Source organism: Trachemys scripta, chromosome 12 (assembly GCF_013100865.1).
Source record: "Trachemys scripta elegans isolate TJP31775 chromosome 12, CAS_Tse_1.0, whole genome shotgun sequence".
In the NCBI taxonomy this organism is placed as follows: Eukaryota; Metazoa; Chordata; order Testudines; family Emydidae; genus Trachemys; species Trachemys scripta.
The window spans coordinates 43,393,671-43,416,356 of record NC_048309.1 but is presented as its reverse complement, the minus strand read 5'-3'; the positions used below and the strand labels follow the sequence as shown (position 1 = coordinate 43,416,356).

The window sequence follows — 22,686 nt, the reverse complement described above, 5'->3', positions numbered from 1 at the left end:
AGGACCTCCTGCTGATTTCTCAGATCCACCCTGGGTTCTTGATTCAGCAATTCCCCTTTTTATTTCCTTTTATCCAGCTGATTCCCAACCCTGATATCTAGGATCTGTCCCTCACTAGTAAGATCCATCCCTGATTTCCACAACGTGGCTGATTCTTGTCCCTGATTTCTAGAACCTGTTGAAAATGCAGCTCATTTACACCCCTGATTTCTACGATCTTGCCAGTTCCTAAACCAAAATAACTAGTATCCATTCCACATTTAAAAGACCAGCCTAGTTCTTGTCCCTGATTCCTAGCCTCCATCCCTGATTCCTAGGATCTGGCCAATTTTGGTCCCTGATTTCTACCCTCCAGCCTTTAGTGCTAGGATCTAGTCAGTTCCAGTTACTGCTCTCTGGCTGGCTCTCCATGGATTTTGGTTCTCCCAATTCTGCCCAGCCCTGCCAGTGTCCAGTTCTAGCAGCCTCTTGTCCCTTGCGCCACATGGTCATGTCCCACACTCACCAGGAATGATGCCTTCCTCTTCTGGAGATCCCCCACACACAACATCCTGGATGGGGCATAGTGCGGATATGGTTGAGGAAGACACACGCCCTTGCCCATGATCTTCAGTTCCACCTCCTGCAGGGTTGGGGAGGGCTGAGCATTTGTCAGGCTCCAGCCGGCCATGCTGCACACATCAACCAGCCCCTCTTCCTGGGCCTGCTTCCCCTCCCAAATCAGGTTCAGAGAGACTTCAGGGTTGTGCTACACCATGTCTTTATTCACCTAGCCTTGTCCCACCACCAGTGCCAAACTATACACAGTCTTTACAGGGTTTCCTCTGTTTACAGGCAGAATCAGTCTTCAGCCAGGAGGCTTCCAGCTCCCTCCCTGACTGTCCTCTCCCTTACTGCCTGGCTCTCTCCTGGTTCCTTCCCAGCCTTTATAGCCCTTGGCTCGTCAGGCCGGCAGGTGTTGCCAATCCTCAGGCCAGCATCAGGCCTATTCCATCAGTCTCAATCTGTTCTCCTTGATTGGAGCTGACAGGGCAGGGGCTAATTAGATACTCTTGCACCAGAACTCTGTTACACCCCTCCTTCACCTGTCACCAGGGCAGAGGGATGGTGTCCACAGTGTGGGTCAGATTGGCCTCGTCCATCAGCTGTGATGGGAGAGAGAAAAAGAAGGGAAATCAAACGCCTGTTGGAGGATGGATCTCATCAGATTTTTTTTGGCCCAATCCTATAATTTGTCTACTTCCCTGTAGTGGGGTGATCACCCCGCTCATGCCCTGAAGGGCTTAAAACAGCCCTGGGATGGGGCTGGGGCAGGGGAAAAGCCAGGCTCATTGGGGGAAGCAGTCACAGGTGGGGCCATGCCCCAATCAGGCCACTGCTGGCCCTATAAGAGGGCTGAGGGCCAGAGACTGAAACAGACATTCTCTCTCTAGCTTTTTGAGAGAGAAGGACCTGGCTGTCTGGGAGCTGAGAAGGGTACCTTGGGTGGAGCAGTGCTGGGGAAGGGCAGAGGGAACTGGGGAGCTCCAGCCCAGTAAAACCCCAGGCTACAAGCCTAGTTAAAGGCCTATAAATAGGTACTGGGGCTGCAGAGGGGCAGCCCAGAGATAGGCAAAGACAGCAGGTCCTAACCCCCTTGCCAATGATGAGTGGTTTACAGATTTCAGTCCGCCCCAGGGAGCAGGGGCTAGCTGATGGCTGGCAGTACCCACTGAGGTAAGGTGGGGATAGAGGGTTGGGGTTTCCCCTGGGAGGGGAGACTCAGAGACAATGGGTTGCTGCTGGGGGAAGAACCCTGAAGTAGAGGGGCACCAGGGTCCAGGAGGGACAGGGGGGCCGCAGCAGGCGAGCCATCAGCCTGCAGAGGATATGCTGGGCTTGAAAGAGCTAATTCCCGAGATGTCCAGCAGGAGGCGCCATGTCAGCGAGTCATCGCCCCACCACAGTCCCTATGTATCCTATACCTACCTGCAGCATATCCACCACTCCTCCCAGTTTAGTGTCATCTGCAAACTTGCTGAGAGTGCAAACCACACCATTCTCCAGATCATTAATGAAGGTATCGAACAAAACCAGCCCCAGGACTGACTCTTGTGGCACTCCGCTTGATACTGGCTGCCAATCACAAGCTGTGCTTCCTGAACCAATTATATCATAACAAGATTTTAAAACAAGAGCCCTCCACCTCCCCCCATCCCTGCTGTTAAGCCTTATAAAGGGAGGATGTCATATCTAAGAAAATTTCAAAAGAAATGTGTAACTGCCTGAAGGAATATGCTAAATACCCCTACATTGTCCCTTTTTATTTGAAGCTGTTAACTACTGCAACAAAATGTTTATTAGCATGCTTTTATAAGACAAAAACTATCGCTTTTTGACTACATGAAGCTCAGATATACCCTATCTGAAGAAACGGCCCTTCCTCCATTTAACAGTTTTGCGAAGTCCAGGAATTCTTTTCCTATCATGAAATAATAAAACTGTATGACAGGAATATTAGCTGGTTTTATACTGGCCGACACTAAGAAAACAGCTTAAGCAAAAATTAGCTACTTTTTCAAATTTTAAAGAAAACCTTGTATTTTCTCCTCCCTCCCCCTTCTGTTTTGAAGATAAACTCTTTTCTTTGGCTAACAGTGAAAATAAAGATACTCTTTTTAACAAAAGATGTTTAACTTCCCTCAAAAAATACACCAACTTGCTTTAGATTTATGCAAAGCAGTGAATGTCCTATCTGCAGCACTGACAATAAAAGTTTAAAAGAGAGAAATTATGGAGCATCCGGTTCCCCCTCTTTTTTGTTCCTAGAAGACAACAATGAGGAGAAAATAGATAAAACTCCCTTCTAACTGTTTTGAAGATAAGCTCGTTTCTTAATTCTTTGGCTAACAGTGAATATAAAGATACATCTTTTAACAAAACCTTCTCCTTCTCTCAAAAAAACACTGGCTTGCTTTTTAAATTTTTTCCCAAAGGAAAAGTTCTGTAAAGAAATTATACAACTTTTACAAGCAGAGGCCCCTCTTCTAAGATAAAGACAATGACCGACAACTCCAGGGTTAAAAACACGAACCCTCAGAAAGACCCCAAGCCATAAAATGATTTAGCTGTAAACTTTGTAAAGTGTGAAAGTCCTATTCCCAGCATGGACAATAAAAGTTCAAAAGAACCTATATTAGCAGGTTCTTACAGTGGATGACACTAAGAAAGCAGCTTATACAAAAATCAGCTCAGTTTTTTTTAAATAAAAATGGAAAATCTTATATTTTACAACAAAGAGATACATCTTCTAAGATAAACACCCACACTGGTTATCTGAAGAAACACAAGCACTCAGTAAACCATAAACCCAGCATTGAATGAGCTGTAACATAACAAGGTCTTTTTTTAGGAATATTTTGTAGAAGTTCAGTGCCATAAAGATGTTTAAGATACACTAGCCTATCCTTTGAAAAATAGCATTTTTAAAGTACCAAAACAACAACAGAGTAGAATATGAAAACTGTCACAACCGAGGGGAATTTACATGTGTTTCAATAAAAAAAGAAGTTGGCATGAAGTGAGGACAATTTGAAGCAGCATATTTTTTTAAAAGCTCTTTAATTTTGCAGCAAAAACACAGGCTTAAAATTAAATAACATAAGCCTAAAAAGCTGCTAAGTTTACTCAATTTCCATAACTAACTAATGATCATCTCTGCAACACAAAGATCTTAGTCTAACTGACTTACCTGGTAAGATCAACCTCCTTCTCCCCCCACCCCCCAGCCCCGTAAAATTAGAATATATGGGAATGTAAATTGTGAAGAAATAAGATCTTGGGGGACAGGAATATAATACAAAACCCTCATATAAAGAACGGGTTTACAATAATAAAATAAAATGTAAAGACATGTTACAGCTTTCTACATGGTTAAGCAGGGTCTTTAAAATATAGTGTTAGTTTGTTTTTTAAACTTTTGTGTAAATGAATTGCCTAGAATTCTAAAAGTGCTCCACTTTTAAATTATAAAGAGAGCTTTAAAAGTCCATGGTGTGGTTAAGCATCTCCTCCCCCTATGCCCCAAAACCACACACACACACACACACACACATACACACACACACGCACACATAGGCAAATGAAGGGTTTTACAATAAAACAATTAAAAAGACAAAAGCCACCACCATAGAGAACAGGGCATGGGGATAAGAAAGCTGTCCTGAGGTTTTAGGAGAATATTGATAACTGACTGAAATCTTTTTTTGTGACAGTTTTGTAGGCAGCCATTTTTTGTGAGTTGTTATGCTTGTGCACAGGCGAGCGTTTGTCATTCAGAATCCCTTCCCCACTCTACGAGGTATTATCTCCCCCGCCCAACGGCCTAGCCCAGCAGAAATAATATTAACAAAAGCACAGAGGGATTACATACTTGAAGATCCTTTGTAGTGGTGCCTGCAAAGCAACAATTACAATTTTATTATTATCTTGTCTCAACACCTTAGAGAATTTTTTGTTGTGTTTTTATAAAACACTTTTATGCAAACTGTAACCCTAGATGCTGTACAGCATTAAATAATATGCACCAGTAGATGAAAGCCCTGAGACATTGCTGAAAACAGAGGTGTCATGATCACTAAAGTTCTAATGCAGAGGGACTGCAGGAAAATTAAAGGCACAGCCAAAGCAGAAGATGGTATGATTTAAGAGTGTTTCTGGAGCTACTTTCCAATGGCCCAGATGCCCCAACAGCCTATCCCTCATGCACAAGCAGCCCGGGGCCCTTGTTAGAGGAACAGGCCGTCCATATATTTCTTGTTGTTGAAAAGCTATAACCTAACTACAAGTATACCGCGGGTTCAACCTACTTCTCTTTTGACAACCCCCCCACCCCTTCAGCTCCATAAAAACACACTTCACACTGACATTTTAAACTGACATTTTATTTACAACAAGCATCTTCATTTTATTTGTACAATATGCCGTGTTTTGTTCCCAGACCACGCTCTATCTTTTATCTTACGTGTATCCGTCAGTTTGATGATTTCATCTAACGCTTTATCTGCTTCCTCCGCCTCTGTCACCTTGTCCATCAACTCTGCTATGAAACCTAAATGTTCCTGGGTTAAACTGGGTCACTGCAGCTCATATCCCAATGTAATGATGGTATTTAAAAAATGATTCATACACAAATTACAACTAAAAAATTACCACTAATTTCTTTAATTTTACAATTCACATCTACAGACCAGTTCACACAGTACAGACCTGGGATGGGTTCGGAGCTGGTGCCCCCCAGAGAGGAAAGGTCCCATCTCCCATTTCCCATCACCACTGACAGCAGAAGGAAATGCATAGAGAGTGGCTGGATCCTAGTGATTTGTTTAACTAACTGCCCTGGTCGGACAGACAGCTCAGACTGCCAGTGACTGGGGCTCCCCTGCCCTGGGTGACAGAGATCCGGGAGAGGAGGAAACACTCCCAGGGACAGGATTCCATAAAACTCTGTGTTGATTCCAGAGGACACAAGCCAGCCTGTGAAACTAACAAGTAAAGAGGGCAGATGGCGGGGAGGGAAGGGGACTTTAACTACCCAGAGATCTGCTGGAAAAGTAATACAACAAGACACAAGATTTCCCATAAGTGCCTGGAATGTCTTGGGGACAACTTTTTGTTTCAAAAGGTGGAGGAAAAACCGAGAGGGAGGGGCATTTTAGACTTGAATCTGACAAGCAGGGAGGAATTGGTTGCGAATCTGAAGGTAGAAGGCAATTTAGGCTAAAGCGACCCTCAAATGATAAAATTCCTGATCCTAACGAAAGGAAGGAGTGAGAGCAGCAGAATCAGAACAATGGACTTCAAAAAACAGACTAACCAGTTCAGAAAAGTATAGGTGAGGTCCCATGTAAAGAAAATCTAAAGGCTAAAGTAGTTCAGGAGAGCTGGCAGTTTCTGAAAGGAGCAATATTAAAGGCACAACTACAAACTGTCCTTATGCAAAGCAAAGAAGGGAAGAATAGTAAGAGGCCAATATGGCTCCAACAGAAACTCTTTAAAGTTGTGAAAATCCATAAAGGGAATTTGGATTCAAATTTCAAATAAAGGGAAATTTGAAAAATTACTAAGGGGGAGTACAAAGACTAGGACTAGCATGTAGGAACAAAATTGGAAAGGCTAGGGCACAAAATGAGTTTCACCTCACAAGGGACCTAGCAAGAGACAGGTGAGAGATCCCAGAGGACTGGAGAAGGGAAAATGTAGTACTAATCTTTCAAAAGAGGAACAAAGAGAATGCAGGGAATTGTAGACCAATCAGCCTAACTTTGATACCTGGAAAGATACTGGATAAAATTATTAAACAATCATTTAGGAAGCCCCTAGAGGACAATAGGGTTACAAGGAATAGCCAACACGGATTGGTCAAGAGCAAATCATGCCAAATCAACCTAATTTCTTTCTTTAACACGGTTACTGGCATAGTGGATGGGGGGACTCAGTAGACATGATATATCTTGATTTTAGTATCTTGATGTATCTTGATTTTAGTCAGGCTTTTGACACAGTGCCACCAAACATTCTCATGAATAAACTAAGGGAATTACTATAAGGTGCTGGGAGAAACAGTCAAAAGAGTGAACTCAAAAACTATCAATGGTTGTGTGTCAAACTGGGGGAACAATTCTAGTGGGGTGCAGCAGGTGTCAGCCCTGAGTCAGGTACTATGCAATATTTTCATTAATGGCTTAGATTATGGAGTGGAGAATATAAATATAATATTTGCAGATGACATCAGGTCGAGAGGGACTACAAATACTTTCGAGTACAGGACTAGATATTGAAACAAAGTTGACAGATTAGCGAATTGGCCTGGAATCAATAAGATGAAATTCAATAAAGACAATGAAAAGTGCTGCACTTACGAAGGGAAAATCAAATGCACAGCTACAAAAAGGGGAATCTCTGGCTAGGTGCTAGTAGTGCTGAAAAGGATCCGGAGGCTATAGTGGATCACACATTGAATATGAGTCAGTAGTGTGATGCGGTTGGGGAAAAGGTTAGTATCATTCTGGGGGGTATTAATAGGAATGTCCTATGTAAGACACGGAGGTAATGGTCCCACTCTACCTGGCACTGGTGAGTACATCTCGATGTGCAGAAAGAGTAGCAAATGTGGCAGGCGACCAGCTTGGCTTAACAGAGAAATCTTTGGTGAGTTTAAACACCAAAAGGAATTACAAGAAGTGGAAACTTGGACAGATGACTGGGGAGGAGTATAAAAATATTGCTCAAGTATGCAGGGGTGTAATCAGGAAGGCCAAAGCAGAACTGGAGTTGGATCTTGCAAGGGATGTGAAGGGTAACAAGAAGAGTTTCTACAGACATGTTAGCAAGGAGAAGAAGGTCAGGGAAAGTATGTGACCCTTACTGGGGGAGGCAACCTAGTGACAGATGATCTAGAAAAAGCTGAATTACTTAATGCTTTTTTTGCCTCGGTCTTCACAGACAAGGTCAGCTCCCAGACTGCTGCACTGGGCAGCACAGTATGAGGAGGAGGTGAGCAGCCCTCAGTGGTGAGAGAACAGGTTAAGGACTATTTAGAAAAGCTGGACAGGCACAAGTCCATGGAGCCAGATGGAATGCATTCGAGAGTGGTGAGGGAGTTGGCTGATGTGATTGCAGAGACATTGGCCATTATCTTTGAAAACTCACAGCGACTGGTGGATGTCCTGGGCGATTGGAAAAAGGCAAATATAGTGTCCATCTTTTAAAAAGGGAAGAAGGAGACTCCAGAAAACTACAGTCTCGCCTCAATCCCAAGAAAAATCATGGGGCAGGTCCTCAAGGAATCCATTTTAAAGCACTTGGAGGAGAGGAAGGTGGATTTACCACATGGATTTACCAAGGCCAAGTCATGCCTTACCAAACAGATTTCCTTCTATGATAAGATAACTGGCTCTGTGGATATGGGGAAAGCAGTGGATGTGATATATCTTGACTTTAGCAAAGCTTTTGATATGGTCTCCAACATTATTCTTGCCAGCATGGTAAAAAAGTATGGATTCGATAAATGGACTATAAGGTGGCCAGATCGTCAGGCTCAACAGGTAGTGATCAACGGCTCAATGTTTAGTTGGCAGGTGGCATCAAGTGGAGTGCCCCAGGGGTTGGGCCTGGGGCTGGTTTTGTTCAACATCTTCATTAATGATCTGGATGATGGGATAGATTGCACCGTCAGCAAGTTCACGGATGACACTAAGCTTGGGGGAGAGGTACATATGCTGGAAGGTAGGGAAAAGGTCCAGAGTGACCTAGACAAATTGAAGGATTGGGCCAAAAGAAATCTGATGAGGTTCAACAAGGACAAGTGCAGAGTCCTGCACTTAGGATGGAAGAATCCCATTCACCGTTGCAGGCTGGGGACCATCTGGCTAAGCAGCAGTTGTGCAGAAAAGGACCTGGGGATTACAGTGGATGAGAAGCTGGATATGAATCAACAGTTTGACCTTTTTGGCAAGAAGGCTAATGCCATATTGGGCTGCCTTAGTAGGAGCATTGCCAGCAGATCGAGGGAAGTGATTATTCCCCTCTATTTGGCATTGGAGAGGCCAAATCTGGAATATTGTGTCCAGTTTTGGGCCCCCCACTACAGAAAGGATGTGGACAAATTGGAGAGAGTCCAGCGGAGGGTACAAAAATGATAAGGAGGCTGGAGCACATGACTTATGAGGGGAGACTGAGGGAACTGGGTTTATTTAGTCTGCAGAAGAGAAGAGTGAGGGGGGATTAGATAGCAGCCTTCAACTACCTGAAGTGGGGTTCCAAAGAGGAGCTAGGCTGTTTTCAGTGGTGGCAGCTGACAGAATAAGAAGAAATATTCTCAAATTGCAGTGGGGGAGGTCTAGGTTGGATATTAGGAAAAACTATTTCCCTAGGAGGATAGTAAAGCACTGGAATGGGTTACCTAGGGAGATGGTGGAATCTCCTTCTGTGACAATGTGGTTCTGGCGGAACCCAACTGAGAGTGCCAACTCAGGACAAATTGCTCAAATAGGGCAGTTACAGCCCAAGGCTGGGGTTTTTTCCACCTCTAAGGCAAACCAAACCAGCCAGACTAAGAGGACTTCGGTCTCACCCCACTGGCTAACCGCAAGTCTCACAAGCAATCTCCTTAGACACTCCAGTTTCCCAGTATTCCCATCAGAGCCACTCGTTATGGGGACAACTGGTTATGAAAACCAATACCCCAGTAAAAGAAAAAGGTTCTCCTGATCCCAAAGGACCAAGCCCCAGACCCAGGTCAATATACAAATCAGATCTTACCCACAAATCACGCTGTTGCCAATCCTCTAGAATCTAAAATCTAGAGGTTTATTCATAAAAGGGAAAAGATAGAGATGAGAGATAGAATTGGTTAAATGGAAGCAATTACATATAGTAATGGCAAAGTTCTTGGTTCAGGCTTGCAGTTGCGATGGAATAAACTGCAGGTTCAAATCAAGTCTCTGGAATACATCCCCCGCTGGGATGGGTCCTCAGTCCTTTGTTCAGAGCTTCAGTTTGTAGCAGAGTTCCTCCAGAGGTCTGAAGCAGGATTGAAGACAAGATGGAGATGAGGCATCAGCCTTATATAGTCTTTTCCAGGTGTAAGAACACCTCTTTGTTCTTACTGTGGAAAATTACAGCAAAATGGAGTCTGGATTCACATGGGCAAGTTCCTGCATACTTTGCTGAGTCTGAAGGCATATTTGCCTTCTCTCAATGAGTCCGTTGTATAGCTGATGGTCCTTAATGGGCCATCAAGCAGGCTAGGCAGAGCTAATCTCAGCTTGTCTGGGATGTCACCCAGAAGCATAGCATAAATTTGCCATACAGACAGTCTAGAGCCAATATTCATAACTTCAACTACAAAACTGATACACACATATAGACAGCATAATCATAACCAGTAAACCATAACCTTGTCTTAGACATCCCATTTGACCCCCTTTATACAAGATTTGGGTGCCACTACAGGACCTTGGTTGCAACAATGATCTATATGGTCCCAGTTTATGTCAATAACGTCACACCTTCCTTAGAGGATTTTAAAGTCAGGCTTGACAAAACCCTGGCAGGGATGATTTAGTTGGGGATTGGTCCTTCTTTGAGCAGGGAGTTGGACTAGATGACCTACTGAGGTCTCTTCTAACCCTAATCTTCTATGATTCTATGATTCTACTGTGTCCAATTCTGAGTGCCAAACTTTAGGAGAGATTTAGAAAAAACTGGAGAGCTTCCGGAGGACAGCCACAAAAATAGTCAAAGATTTAGAAAACCTGACCTAGGAGGAAAGGTGAAAAAAACTGGATATGTTTACTCTAGAGAAGAGGAGGCTAAGGGGGAACCTGAGAACAGTCTTCCAATATGTTAAGGGCTGTTCTAAAAAGTATGGGGGTCAATTGTTCTTCATGTCCACTGACGGTAGGACAACAAGTAATGGGATTCATCTGCAGCAAGGGAGATTGTGATTAGTCATAGGAAAAAACTTTCTAACCCTAAATGGAGTTAATCTCTGGAATAGGATCCCAAGGGAGGTTGTGGAATCCCCATCACTGAAGGTTTTTAAGTCCAGATTGGACAAACACCTGTCCTGGATGGTCTAGGTTGACTTGGTCCTGCCTCACAACAGGGGGATGGACCAGGTGACCTCTCGATGTCCCTTCCAGGATGATATTTCTATGATTCTATGCTATGAAATGTCTCCTGAGATGAAATCCCCTGAACTTTGTTCCCCTCCGTTGCCCGTTATCTGGTGACCAGCTAGCCAGGGGCCAGGGAGTTATGAAACATTACACCGAGAAAAAAAAAATGGTCTTGAAAGTTTTCTAAGAACCCAGAGAAGAAGGAAATAAGACAGCCCGTGGGGAGTGAAGAAATAATTTTTCAGAGAAAGATATAGACATTTAACGGTCTTGCTGGTGCAAGACACAGGCGGTGCGGCGGGGGGTGGGCGGTATGTGACCACAAATGCCCCCCCAGATTTCCTATTTGGCTTATACGGACCATGCTCACATGGACTGAGCATGCTGGATAGCACTGATGAAACGGGCTGCCCTCATTCTGGGCCCCCACTATGAGCAGGCATGGGTCATCTCTGCTGGCGACCCTCAATCCGGACCTGCAGACCCTCCATCCCAGTCCTGGACTCAGGCCCTCAGACAGCTCCATTTGTGCTTCCTAATGTCTGACTCTGAGAACAGTTTCTATTTGTGACACGGCCGCGCGTGGGGAAACAGCTTTCACTGCCAAGGGGATGGGGAGATATCCTTGCTCAGATGTTCAGCTTGACAGTCAGGCCTCAGGGATGATAGCCTGCTACAGATGGGAGGGTTTTACTGTCCAGGCCCTGGCCACTGGGGGTACATCAACACCACACCAAAAAAACCCACTGCAGCCAGTTTCAGAGGCCAAGTCAATTGATCCCGTAGGGTGGACCAGACTGGACACAGCCCCAGCTGTGCAGAGCCCAAAATGCTGAGTGTCTGCACATGTTGGGGCCCCGTCATTTCTCCCTACCATGTGGCTGGGTGTACATGCCCCAGACAGCCTAGCACCCACCTACGAAAAGGGAACCTGACCCTAAGGTTTCCTGTGCCCACCCAGCTGGGGCTGCAACCCCTGTGGGCCCAGGCAGAAGGGCTGCCCCCTCCTCAGACAGGCCATGAAGATGCCGCTCGTGGGGGATGGGAAGACGTCGTCTGGGAATGAATAAGGGGATCTCACGCTCTGTGGGTGCTGTCTCAGTTGTATTATGGCACCCTGAGGGAGTGGCACGGATGAGGAGAAGACCAGGGGGCTTTATGCATTTATGGATCAAGTCTTCAAGCTCTTCTCTGCAGCTTTGTGGGCTCAAAACATCCAATTTGCCACAAGAGAAGCCAATATTTTCAGGTGATCCCATGACTCCTGATGCTGGGGCTTCACAAATTACATCAAGGCATTTCAGGAGAGCTCGGAGCTTGATGGAGAAATGGGCCCGGGGCCTCAGGACAATATTAAGCCACTTTCTGGGGCCCAGAATTGTAGCCGCGTGAGATGTTCAAATGTCTGGACAGCCAGGGTCACACTTCCAAATGGTCACCCCTGCTGTGTGGGAACATTTGCTCTTTACTCAACCATGCCAGCCATGGGGCAGGCCCAGAGGAACACGGCTCCAACACGGTCTGTTTAGGGCCTTCCCCATGACCCATCACCATGGTATCTGTGCTCCTCCATGTCCACCACTGGGTGGCCTACGTGCTCCCCAGCATCTGGGAGAATTTCTGCCATTGGCTGTATGACTGGGCTACAGGAAGTCACAGCAGGGCCCCCATCCCCTTGTTACTGCTCTGAGACGCACACTGGGGAGGAAGCAGGGAGCTGCGCCAAGCCAGCGGGTGACTCAGCATCAGCCGCACTCCCCACCAGATGAGTTGCTGCAGCAGAGGAGAAGAGCAAGCTCCAGATGAGCCCGGCACAAGGTGTGCTGGTTTCCAGGCAGGCCGCAGGGGGCCCCGCCCCTGCTCCCAGATGTTTCCCGGGCGGGGGGAGAGATGCCTTGTCCCAGAGGGACTTTCCCCTGAGCTCCTTCCTCCTTGATCTCCAGCCACAAGCTCCCTCCCTCGTGCCCCCCATGTGTCAGTGGAGTAATGCTGAGGTTTCTGAGGGTGCCTGCGTGGTCCCAGCTCCCCACAAGGGCAGAGCATATGTGACTTGTGGTTTGCTGCTGGCTCTATAAATCCCTCAGGGCTGAGGCACGAGCACTGTTGCTTTCCCCAGATGGTGATGATGTTGATCCTGATCCTGCTGCCCGTGGCCTTTCTCCTGCCCCCTGGGGCTGGGGCTGGTGAGTGTTGGGGGATGAGGGATTGTGGGGAATGAAGCTGGCAGCTCTCTGCGCCGTTTGCAAATCCTGGCTCCTCCCCAGAGTCAGATGCTTCTGCCAGGGCGATCGCTGGCTCCCAGGACCCAGCTAGGAAAGGGTTTGGAGTTGGGGGCAATGGAACCCGGGTGGCAGAGCTGGTACCGAGACAAACCCCCTGAGACACAGAGAGAGACTGAGAGCAGGAGAGAGACACAGGGGGATCTTAAGGAGGGGCTAGGAACTCAGACTCCTGGGCTCTATCCCTAGCTTGGGAGTGTGGTCCAGAGGTTAGAGCAGCATGGGGGGGTGGGAGTCAGGACTCCTGGGTTCTAGCTCCTTCGTCTGTGCTGTCACATTACATTGAAGTTGTTTAGGGAAGGGGCTGTGCTGCACCTGGCACAATGGGGTCCTGATCTTGGTCAGGGTTCTGGCAGTGCTCAGCACAATGGGGTCCTGATCTCGGTCAAACTCAGTGCAGCACCTGGCACAATAAAGGCGCTGATCTTGGTTGGGGTCTGTGCAGCACCTGGCACAAGGGAGGCCCTGATCTAGGTTGGTTGCACCATATGCAAATAACAGCAACTGATTTTTAAACAACCTGATTGATTTTGATGCCAAATTAACTTTCCTAAGTCATCGCTGAAAACGGTCAGGTGTGAGCTACACACAGACTTGCATTGGTTTAACTAAACTGATTTTAAACCACATCTGTAGTTCAAATGGTTCAGCTTTCCCTGTGATTTAAACTTGGCTGATAGCATTGGAAGTTTCCCAGGGGCCAGCTAACCCCACAGAACCAGCAGTGGGTCACCCATACGAGTGCCTGCATATGGGGGGCTGCCTGGGGTTAAAGCAAATGGTGCAGTCTTGCAGTTCCTAAATCCTACATCCCTCTGATGCACAGAGACTTTTCACTTCCACCTCCATCTATCCCTGGCCAGTTTATCCCCACTTGTCCTTGTGACAACATTGTCCTTCAGCTTCACTAGCTCTTCCCCTGCCTTTCTGTCCCCTCCACTCTTATGTCTTTACATCGATTGTCTAGATTTTATTTTATGCCCAGAGACTATGTGTGTTGAGACTTGTTCTGAACTGGTCCAAAGAGGCTTTTATTTTTCCATGGGAAATTTTGACTTTTCATTGAAAGCCCTCAAAGTTTTTTTTTTATTCACTTTTTATTAATTTTTTTAAAAGACAGAGAGAGAAAGTGAGGAAACAAACAACCAAATATACATAAACTCCTCATAATACAAAAACTTCTCATAAGATATCAAATATTTGATTCTCACCTTAGCTAGGCTTGAGACGTTATCTGTAATATGAATGCTTAGAATATCAATCCCTTACTGTACTCCACAATTTACAAACACAATTTGCTTATAAAAATCCCACTAAAGAAAAATTATTAAAGGAAGAAAATGACTAGAAGCAAAACTCAGAGGAGGGGGATAGAGATGGGGAGTGGGAAGGGAAAGGAAGTGGATAGAGAAGAAGAGGAGGTGAGGGGGGGCCCATGCATTTGTTCGGATCATTCGGATACTTCCAGGAAAGCATCTCATGTCTCTAACAACTTTTCTTGGGTATCTCTGTAGCAGTGTAGTGAGTTAGCGATTGTCCCTCCCCCTCTGACTCACTACATCACTGGGGCATCACCCAGTATTAAGGAGTTAGCGAATCAAATGTCTGGACCCGAGGACCCTTTACTGGGGTAGGGATGAGTCGCGAAGTAGGCTAGGTGGTGCTGACCCTCAGGCCTGGCATAGCAACAAGCAGGTCATTCATCCTAAGGTGGTGAGGTTGCCACCCCAGGCAACAGGAGTAGGGAGGACCCGGGCCCACCCTACTCCCCCAGGTGACAGCCCAGGGCTCTAACAATGGCGGATAAGTCAGTGAGGATCCCACCACAACACGCTGACTGAGGTTCTGACAGACAAACTGGACCAGCATCTGTTTTCCCTCAGCTACTTCTTACCACAGTCTGAGCAAGGGGTTCCGTAGTCCACAGCTCCTCTGTCTTATCAGGATATTAACCTGCCAGCAATCCTGGTCAGTCCCCTCCACTCTCAGCTTCCTCTGGAGTCAGGGTGATCCTTGACTCAGCAGCAGAACCTGGGGCCTGCAGCAGGCCCCGGACATCTGTCTCCTTCCCTGGCTCAGGCTCAACTGGGCTAGAGGCCCCTCTTATACTTCCTGTCACACCCCTTAGCCACTCCACCACACTACACACAGTCTACCGTTCTTTACTGCCAAGCTTAGGGTGTCTTTGGTCCAATCTTTGATTGTTGGTCGCTTTTTGGATTTCTGTTTTTGTGGAACGAGTCTTTCCACCACTGTTAGTGCTCTGCTTAACCAGGGTCTTTCAGATTTGTTCTGCTTCCAATTAACACCCATTAGGTTGAAAAATACATGTTTAATTTTATTTGAATAATAAAAAAAAAATCCTCTCCAATTCAGTTCTGTCCAAAGCCTTTAGGTGCCTTCCCAGAGCGTTTGTGTTAAGTCAGCACCTGCCAAATTACAGCACCAATATTTGTCTGATTTAGCAGCATCTGTTTTGAACGATTAAAGAGTGGTCCAAATCATCCTCCATATTCCTGTGGAATTAATCTTAAATGTAGATGCAAGGAGCAGTTCGGAGCACTAGCTACAATTTGTTTACATTTGGTTAGCAGAAAATATTTGGCCTAGTTCCTCTTCCCAATGCTTTAGGGGATCAGTGTTTAGTTCAAATTTGCTGGTCAGGTGTGCATATAATTTTGCCTTAGTTCTTGGAAATCTGACAAACATTTGGAGAAACGAAAGCAGTAATGGGTCAGGGGTAGGGAAGGAAGTGGGGATAAACAGATGAGAGACAGCATGTTACTGTTGCAAACCTTGCCACTCCTTCTTACTCTCTCACATAGAGCTAGTCAATAGGTGGACCATGGACCACATCTGGACTGCCGGACACTTTTGAATGGACCCCAAAATCTTTTTATTACTTATTATTATTATCATTATTGTTGGCTTGTTAGTATTATGTTCTGTGGAGTCTATCCTTGATTATACCTTGACCAAGAAATTTAGACCTTAACAAAAAATAATTAACTATCTCTGCTCTGGCAAAATTGGTGACCAAATATTTACATATATTCAGCTGAAAAGTGCCAAAAACTGGGGGAAATAATCAGATTTCGAAGAAAAATGCCAAAATGTTGAGGAGAGGAGGTGTGTTCTAAGAAACTTTTCATTATCTAGAAAACCCAATTTTTTGTTGAAAAAGAATTTGGAGGACCAGCGTTGGAGCAGTCCTGGCTTGTCACTGTGGCTTGATGGAGAAGGTGAAACATCAGCATGGGATGTGTCAGTGGTGTTCTGGTTGACTTTGCCTCCCAAAGCTGTTAACTGAAGGCAGAGCAATTACTTACCCACTCCCGGTGTGTTTGACACTGATTCGCCACCCAGATAGGTCAGAGCTGTAGATTTACCCCCAGCCCCATGGGGTGTTAAGTCTGGGGCAGAGCGGAGCAGGGGACAGGGTTCCAGGCACAGGGATCCCCCCACGGGAAAACATCACAGGGGGTGGGTTGAGGCTGTGCAGACTCCCCTTCAGGATGGGGATCTTTATATGAACCTGGTCTTCCCCCAGGTGAGATAATCGGGGGCTGGGAAGCCAAGCCCCACTCCAGACCCTACATGGCCTATCTGGAAATAGAACATGGAGTTAGTAGATCCTTATGTGGAGGGTTCCTAGTGTCGGAAAACTTCGTGCTGACGGCCGCTCACTGTAATGGAGAGTAAGTGCCTCTGTGCTGGGGATGTTGGGGCAGATTGGATTTAGCAGATGATGGGGGAGCCAGAAGCTCTGGCACCATCCTAGTTGCAGGGAAGGAGCAGTTAATGTGACAGGCTGGGAAAGCAAAGCCCGTGGGTTGGATCTGCTCAGGGAGCGTTGGCGTCTCTAGGGGCCTCGGCAAACCATGGTCCAGCACCAATGCTGGGTAAATCAATGGAGCTACAGCCAGTGAGAGCAGCTGGGGTCTGGTCCTTTGCACAAATCAGGGCAGTGAGGTGCTCACAGCCCCAGGACAGCTCTACAAGTCTTTGGGTTGGGGGGGCTGGGCATGGACCCCTGTCTCGATCTAGCCGGGAGGGGTCACAGGGATAAGGGAAGCTGAGACCCAGGGGTTGGGAGGACAATAGGGAGTGAAGCCGCTTGTGGGACAGCACAAGGGCTGGTGAAGACATAGGCTGGGACCCCAACACCTCTGGGCAGATGCTTTGTGCTGGAGCCAGTGCCTGCCATGAAGAAAAGGCCCTTGTGCCATGCACCTGCCCACTTGAGGAAGCCAGTCTCTTTCCCAAGATGGATCAGAGCCAGCTCTGCAAGAGGGAAAAGGCCTCATCTCCCATTCCCCAGCCCCCCAGACAGTCAGTCTCCAGTCCTGGGTCTGGATCAGACACAGCAATGTGTCAATGGGTATTTTACATTTTTACTAGCTGGGAACTGAGTCTGAAATCACTTCTTTAAACCCCAGGCTTCCCTGTCCCCACAAGTAGCCATATTCCTGTGTCAGACCCACATGTGCGCATCCCATACCATATACATGTTCTAGCCCCTACAACCCACATGTTGCTCTCGGCTTTTGCAGCAAGATCATTGTCATCCTGGGAGTCCATGATATTACCAAACAGGAACAGAGCCGACAAGTGATCCCTGTGAGATGCCAGTACCCCCATCAGGATTATGACAAGAAGTCCCACAATAATGACATCATGCTGCTGGAGGTACAGCCCCATCCCATCCCCCCAAGAGATCTCACAGTGCTGCAGCTACCGCCTCCATCCCATCCCCCCCCCAGTGACCTCACACTGCTGCAGGTACCGCCCCATCCCATCCCCGCCTCCCCGTGACCTCATGGCCATGCACTGGCTTTAGAATCTTTCTCCTTGGGTTCATATGTCTCTGCCCATCATTGGCTCTGGCCTTCATATTCATCCTTGTCCTTGTGTCCTTTCCTGTTTGTAGCTGGAGCACAAAGCACGTCTCAATGAATATGTCGGGCTCATCCCCCTGCCCGTGGCCCATCAGCGAATGCATTCAGGCACCGTGTGCAGCATCGCTGGCTGGGGCTGGACCAGTGCACACAATAATCTGAGCTCGGACACACTCCGGGAGGTGGACGTGGTGGTGATGCAGGATGCTGCGTGTCCGAGGAATCCTCGTGGGATATACCGTGCCTATAACCCCTCCACCATGATGTGTGTGGGGGACCCAGAGAAGGGCAAAAGCTCTTTCAAGGTAAATCTCCTCCTGCCTTCCAGCTCCCTTGACAAATTTTTGTTGTTAATGAGGCTGTTGGGGTTGCGGTCGGACGTCAGAGAGAAGATCAGAGGTCAGGCCCTGCTGCGCTCAGTGCTGTACAAATGAATGGGGAACTAGGATGTTGCTAGTGATGCAAGAGTGTGCTGCTGAGACCTGTTCTTTATCTGTTTCTTGTTCCATTTCACAGGGTGACTCTGGGGGTCCCCTGGTGTGCCAGCAAACAGCCCAGGGCATTGTCTCTTGGGGATCAAAGTTGGGGACCCCACCCGCTGTGTACACAAGAGTCTCCACCTTCATCCCCTGGATACGGAAGACTATGAGGATGCTGCAGCCTTGAGCCCTGCTGGTAATCACTGCACGGGCTGGAGGTTCACCACTTCTGTCCTTTGGCTTGGCCCAGATGTAGAGTCTGCTTTGCAGGGGGGTTGAGTCCCCCCCACCAACCATTGCTGTGTGCTCAGGCAGCGCCCAACCCATAAGCATCAATGCAGGAAGCCTAGGGGAGTTAGGGTCAGATTCAAGGCCAGCTTCTGTTGGCTCCCTTGGAAATCCTGACCCAGACCCCTAGGCTGCCTCTTCACTAGGGAAAGAACTGGTTTTATTTCCCCCGGGGTAATGGACACAAGCCAAATCCAGGGAGGACTCAGCGGTTTGTGCCTCTCCCCCGTGTCAGCCAGTCAGGTGACCGTTTATGGGAGATGCTCGTTCTTATCTGACCTGTTAAGTGGTGTTAAAACTGAAGCCTGCCCTGTCCTCTCTGGTCCTTTCCCACATGTTAGTTCCCCCGGGATGGCCACCTCCTGTTCCAAACACACATGTTCCTAGGACTGGCAAGGCCAGCGAGAGTTTGTTCATGGGGAGGGAAATTAGCAAAGGATATGTTGATTTCAGATGAAATGACAGTTCTGAGCGCCTCCTTCTAACCTCCCCTTCCCTGCCCTGCGGCTCAGCCTGCTGCATTTCACTCCCTGCTTCTTAGCCAGCAACGAATAAAAATGAAGTTACAAAACAAGTTATGCATCCGAAGAAGTGGGCTGTAGCCCACGAAAGCTTATGCTCTAATAAATTTGTTAGTCTCTAAGGTGCCACAAGTACTCCTGTTCTTTTTGTGGATACAGACTAACATGGCTGCTACTCAGAAACCTTACAAAACAATGAATTTGTGCCTTCCTGGGAACTGAATGAATGCCCCCCAGCCAATTGTTGTACCTAACAGGTGTAACCAGGGCCTGGTTTGGACCCCATGAGGAATTCACCCCCAGGGTTGGAGTAGTTCACGCCGGGTCTGCTAGAAAGACAAGGAAAATCATGAGTGAAAAAGCAATGCACTGTGTGTGTTATCAGTTCTCCTGGCTATGGTATCCGGTCGCTGACACCTGGGACATCTTCCTGCCAATAGAGCGCATTTAGACCCATTGGAGGAGAAATCGGTACCAGGGTGTTTTTAGTTTCCCTTCTATGTAAGTCCTCTTCCACTCTGTACACCCATCCAGAGACAGAAGGATCACAAACAGGAGACAGGCTGGTCCCCTCCATCAGGCCTCTGAGCCCAGACCATCAAGGCCCCCTACTTTATTAAGCCCAACCTAACTTGAAACAATCACCCAGAATTAAATCAAAATACATTTGGAGATTCTTGTGTATATGCTGGAGGGGGGGGGGGGGCACCTCTCCAGATATCTGTTGGAGACAATGCCCTGTGCCCTGGACTACCTCGTTGCACACCAGGTGCCCGCCAGAATCGCGGAAGGAGAATAACATCAGTGACTGGCATTTCCCAGCCCAGCCTGTCCAACAGAGATCTCAGATTTTCGGATAGTTATTTTCTGCCTCTGAAGGCCCAGTCCTTGCCACCAAACAGAACCGGCCTGGAAATGGGTGGGCAGACAGTGATATCTAGAGCTGGGCAGAATGATGTACCCATGGAAAAGGCAGTTTAGACAAAACTGAATTTTTTTCACAGAAAAATTTGATTTTACAGACAATTTTATATTTTTTTCATGGAAAAAATTGAAATGAAATATTTCATTTCATGGCAGTTCCATGCAAATCAGAATATTTGGTAGTTAGGAATTAGTTCAACTGCTTTTTCCTATCCGTGCATTGGCTCATAGGCATTGACTCCGTGGCTGCTCCAGGGCTGGAGTGCCCATGGGGCAAAATTAGTGGGTGCTCAGCACCCTCCAGCAGCCAAGCTCCTCCTCTTCCCCCTCTCCCCAGCATCTCTCACTCGCCAGCAGCTCATTGACCAATTCCTCCCCCTCCCTCCCAGCGCCTCCTGCCCCCCACAAAACACCTGTTTCACCATGTTTGGGATGCGCCTGGAGGGAGTGGGAGGAGCAGGGACACAGCGTGCTTGCGGGAGGAGGCAGGGAAGGGCTGTAGACAGGGTGTTAGGGCAAGCGGTGGAATGGGGGTGGGACTAGGGGCAGAGGGGGAGGGGGGATCGAGCACCCCCGCTAGAGGGAAAGTTGGCGGCTATGCATTGACTTAGGTTGTTGTAGTTCAGGTCTTCATTCTTTCCTAAGGGACTGAGCTGTTTGAGGCATCATGCATCATGCATCATGCATAGTCCAGGCAGGGGCTACATAAGGGAAAATAGAGGCCTAAATTACAGTTCCCAGAAGGCAATGTTGATCTTGCTTGAAACGTAGCATTTTGGGTGAACTCAACAAACCAAAATCCCAGAATCATAGAAATATAGGGCTGGAAGTGACCTGGAGAAGTCCTCTAGTCTAATCCTCTCCTCTGAGGCTGTACCAAATAAACCTAGATCATCCCTAACAGGTGTTTGTCCAACCTGGTCTTAAAAACCTCCAGTGATGGAGATTCCACAACTTCCCTAGTTAACCTGTTCCAGAGCTTAACTATTCTTAGAGTTAGAAAGTTTTTCAAATATACAACCTAAATCTCCCTTGCTGGAGATCAAGCCTATTACTTCTTGTCCTACCTTCAATGGATATAGAGAACATTTGCTCACTCTCCTCTTTAGAACAGACCTTAACATATCTGAAGATGGTTATCATATCTCCTCTTCAACCACTTCTTCATTACCCTAAATATGCCCTATTCTTTCAGCCTTTCCTCCTAGGTCAGCTGTTCTAAACCTCTGATCATATATTTGTTCTTGTTTCTCTTCTCTGGACTCTCTCCAGTTGGTTCACATGGAAGGAAACGTCTCAATCTGTTCACATCTCAGCATGTTTCATTTTGATTAAAAATGTTGAAATGAAACATTTCGACATTTCTGAGTCAAACCTGTTTTGGGAATTTCCATTCTGCCAAAAATGTTGAAATCTCAACTTTTCTTTGAAGATAAAGATTGGAATATTGCCACTTCCTGTGGGACAGGAATGCTCACTCTCCCTCACTCCAGTGAGACCCTGCCCCTATCGACATCTACAGCAAAGCTCCCATCTACGTCTATGGGGCCAGGATTTCACTCAAGCTCCAGTCTGTTGGGTAGCCTCAGGGTTGAGTTCACCAGTAGATCCTCTAGTGAGGGTGAAGAGTAAAGAGAGTCAGAACATGTGGTGGGGATGTGGGGAGGGAGAGAAGCTTTTTCATCAACATTTTCCCTGGAAAACTTTGTTGCAAAAAGCCCAATAATTTCTAGTCATGGTGCATCCTGGGAGTTGTATTTCAGGTGTCTCATGCCCTTATGGGAACACGGGCCTGGAAGACTCTTACTGGGTCGTAGAGTACAGTTTCTGCTATCCCAGGCATCTCCAACATATATCATCCCATCCATAAACTTATCAAGCTTTGTCTGCATCCTTGTTAGGTGCTTCGCCCCCAGCATCTGCCACTGGAGGTTGTTCCAGAACCTCCCCCCTCTGATGGTTAGAATCCTTCTCATCTCCAGCCTCCATTGATCCCTGCCCCATTTATCCCCATTTGATTTGTCCTTTATCTTCAGCAGCTCGTCTCCCTCCCTGGTGCAATCAGGCCCCGTCTCAGGCTGAGTTTTAGGCTAACCTAGCCCAGGTATTTTATTCCCCTCTCAAACATCTCCAAATGTATTTTGATTTAATTAGGTCCTATGATGATGTCACTTGAATAGATATGTGGACGGAGCTCGATGCCAACTCAGGACTGGGACTTTGCAACTCAGTTGGCATCGGGCTCTGTCCACATATCTATTCAAGTGACATCATCATAGGACCTAATTACATCAGCCATACCATCAGGGGCTCGTTCGCCTGCACATCTACCAATGTGATATATGCCATCATGTGCCAGCAATGCCCCTCTGCCATGTACATTGGCCAAACCGGACAGTCTCTCCGCAAAAGAATTAATGGACACAAATCTGACATCAGGAATCATAATACTCAAAAACCAGTGGGAGAACACTTTAACCTGTCTGGCCATTCAGTGACAGACCTGCGGGTGGCTATCTTACAACAGAAAAACTTCAAAAACAGACTCCAACGAGAGACTGCTGAGCTGGAATTGATATGCAAACTAGATACAATCAACTCAGGATTGAATAAGGACTGGGAATGGCTGAGCCATT

General features: G+C 47.0%; 1 protein-coding gene across 1 annotated transcript; it reads left to right on the top strand.

The window, feature by feature from the left end:
* Positions 1-12,780: 12,780 nt before the first annotated feature.
* LOC117885769 (granzyme H-like) lies at positions 12,781-18,598 on the top strand. Its single transcript, XM_034787194.1, has 4 exons — positions 12,781-12,844; positions 16,491-16,638; positions 17,494-17,629; positions 18,355-18,598. Exons 1-4 carry the CDS (start codon positions 12,784-12,786, stop codon positions 18,502-18,504), a joined length of 495 nt encoding a protein of 164 aa, XP_034643085.1. The 5' UTR covers positions 12,781-12,783; the 3' UTR covers positions 18,505-18,598.
* Positions 18,599-22,686: the final 4,088 nt, after the last annotated feature.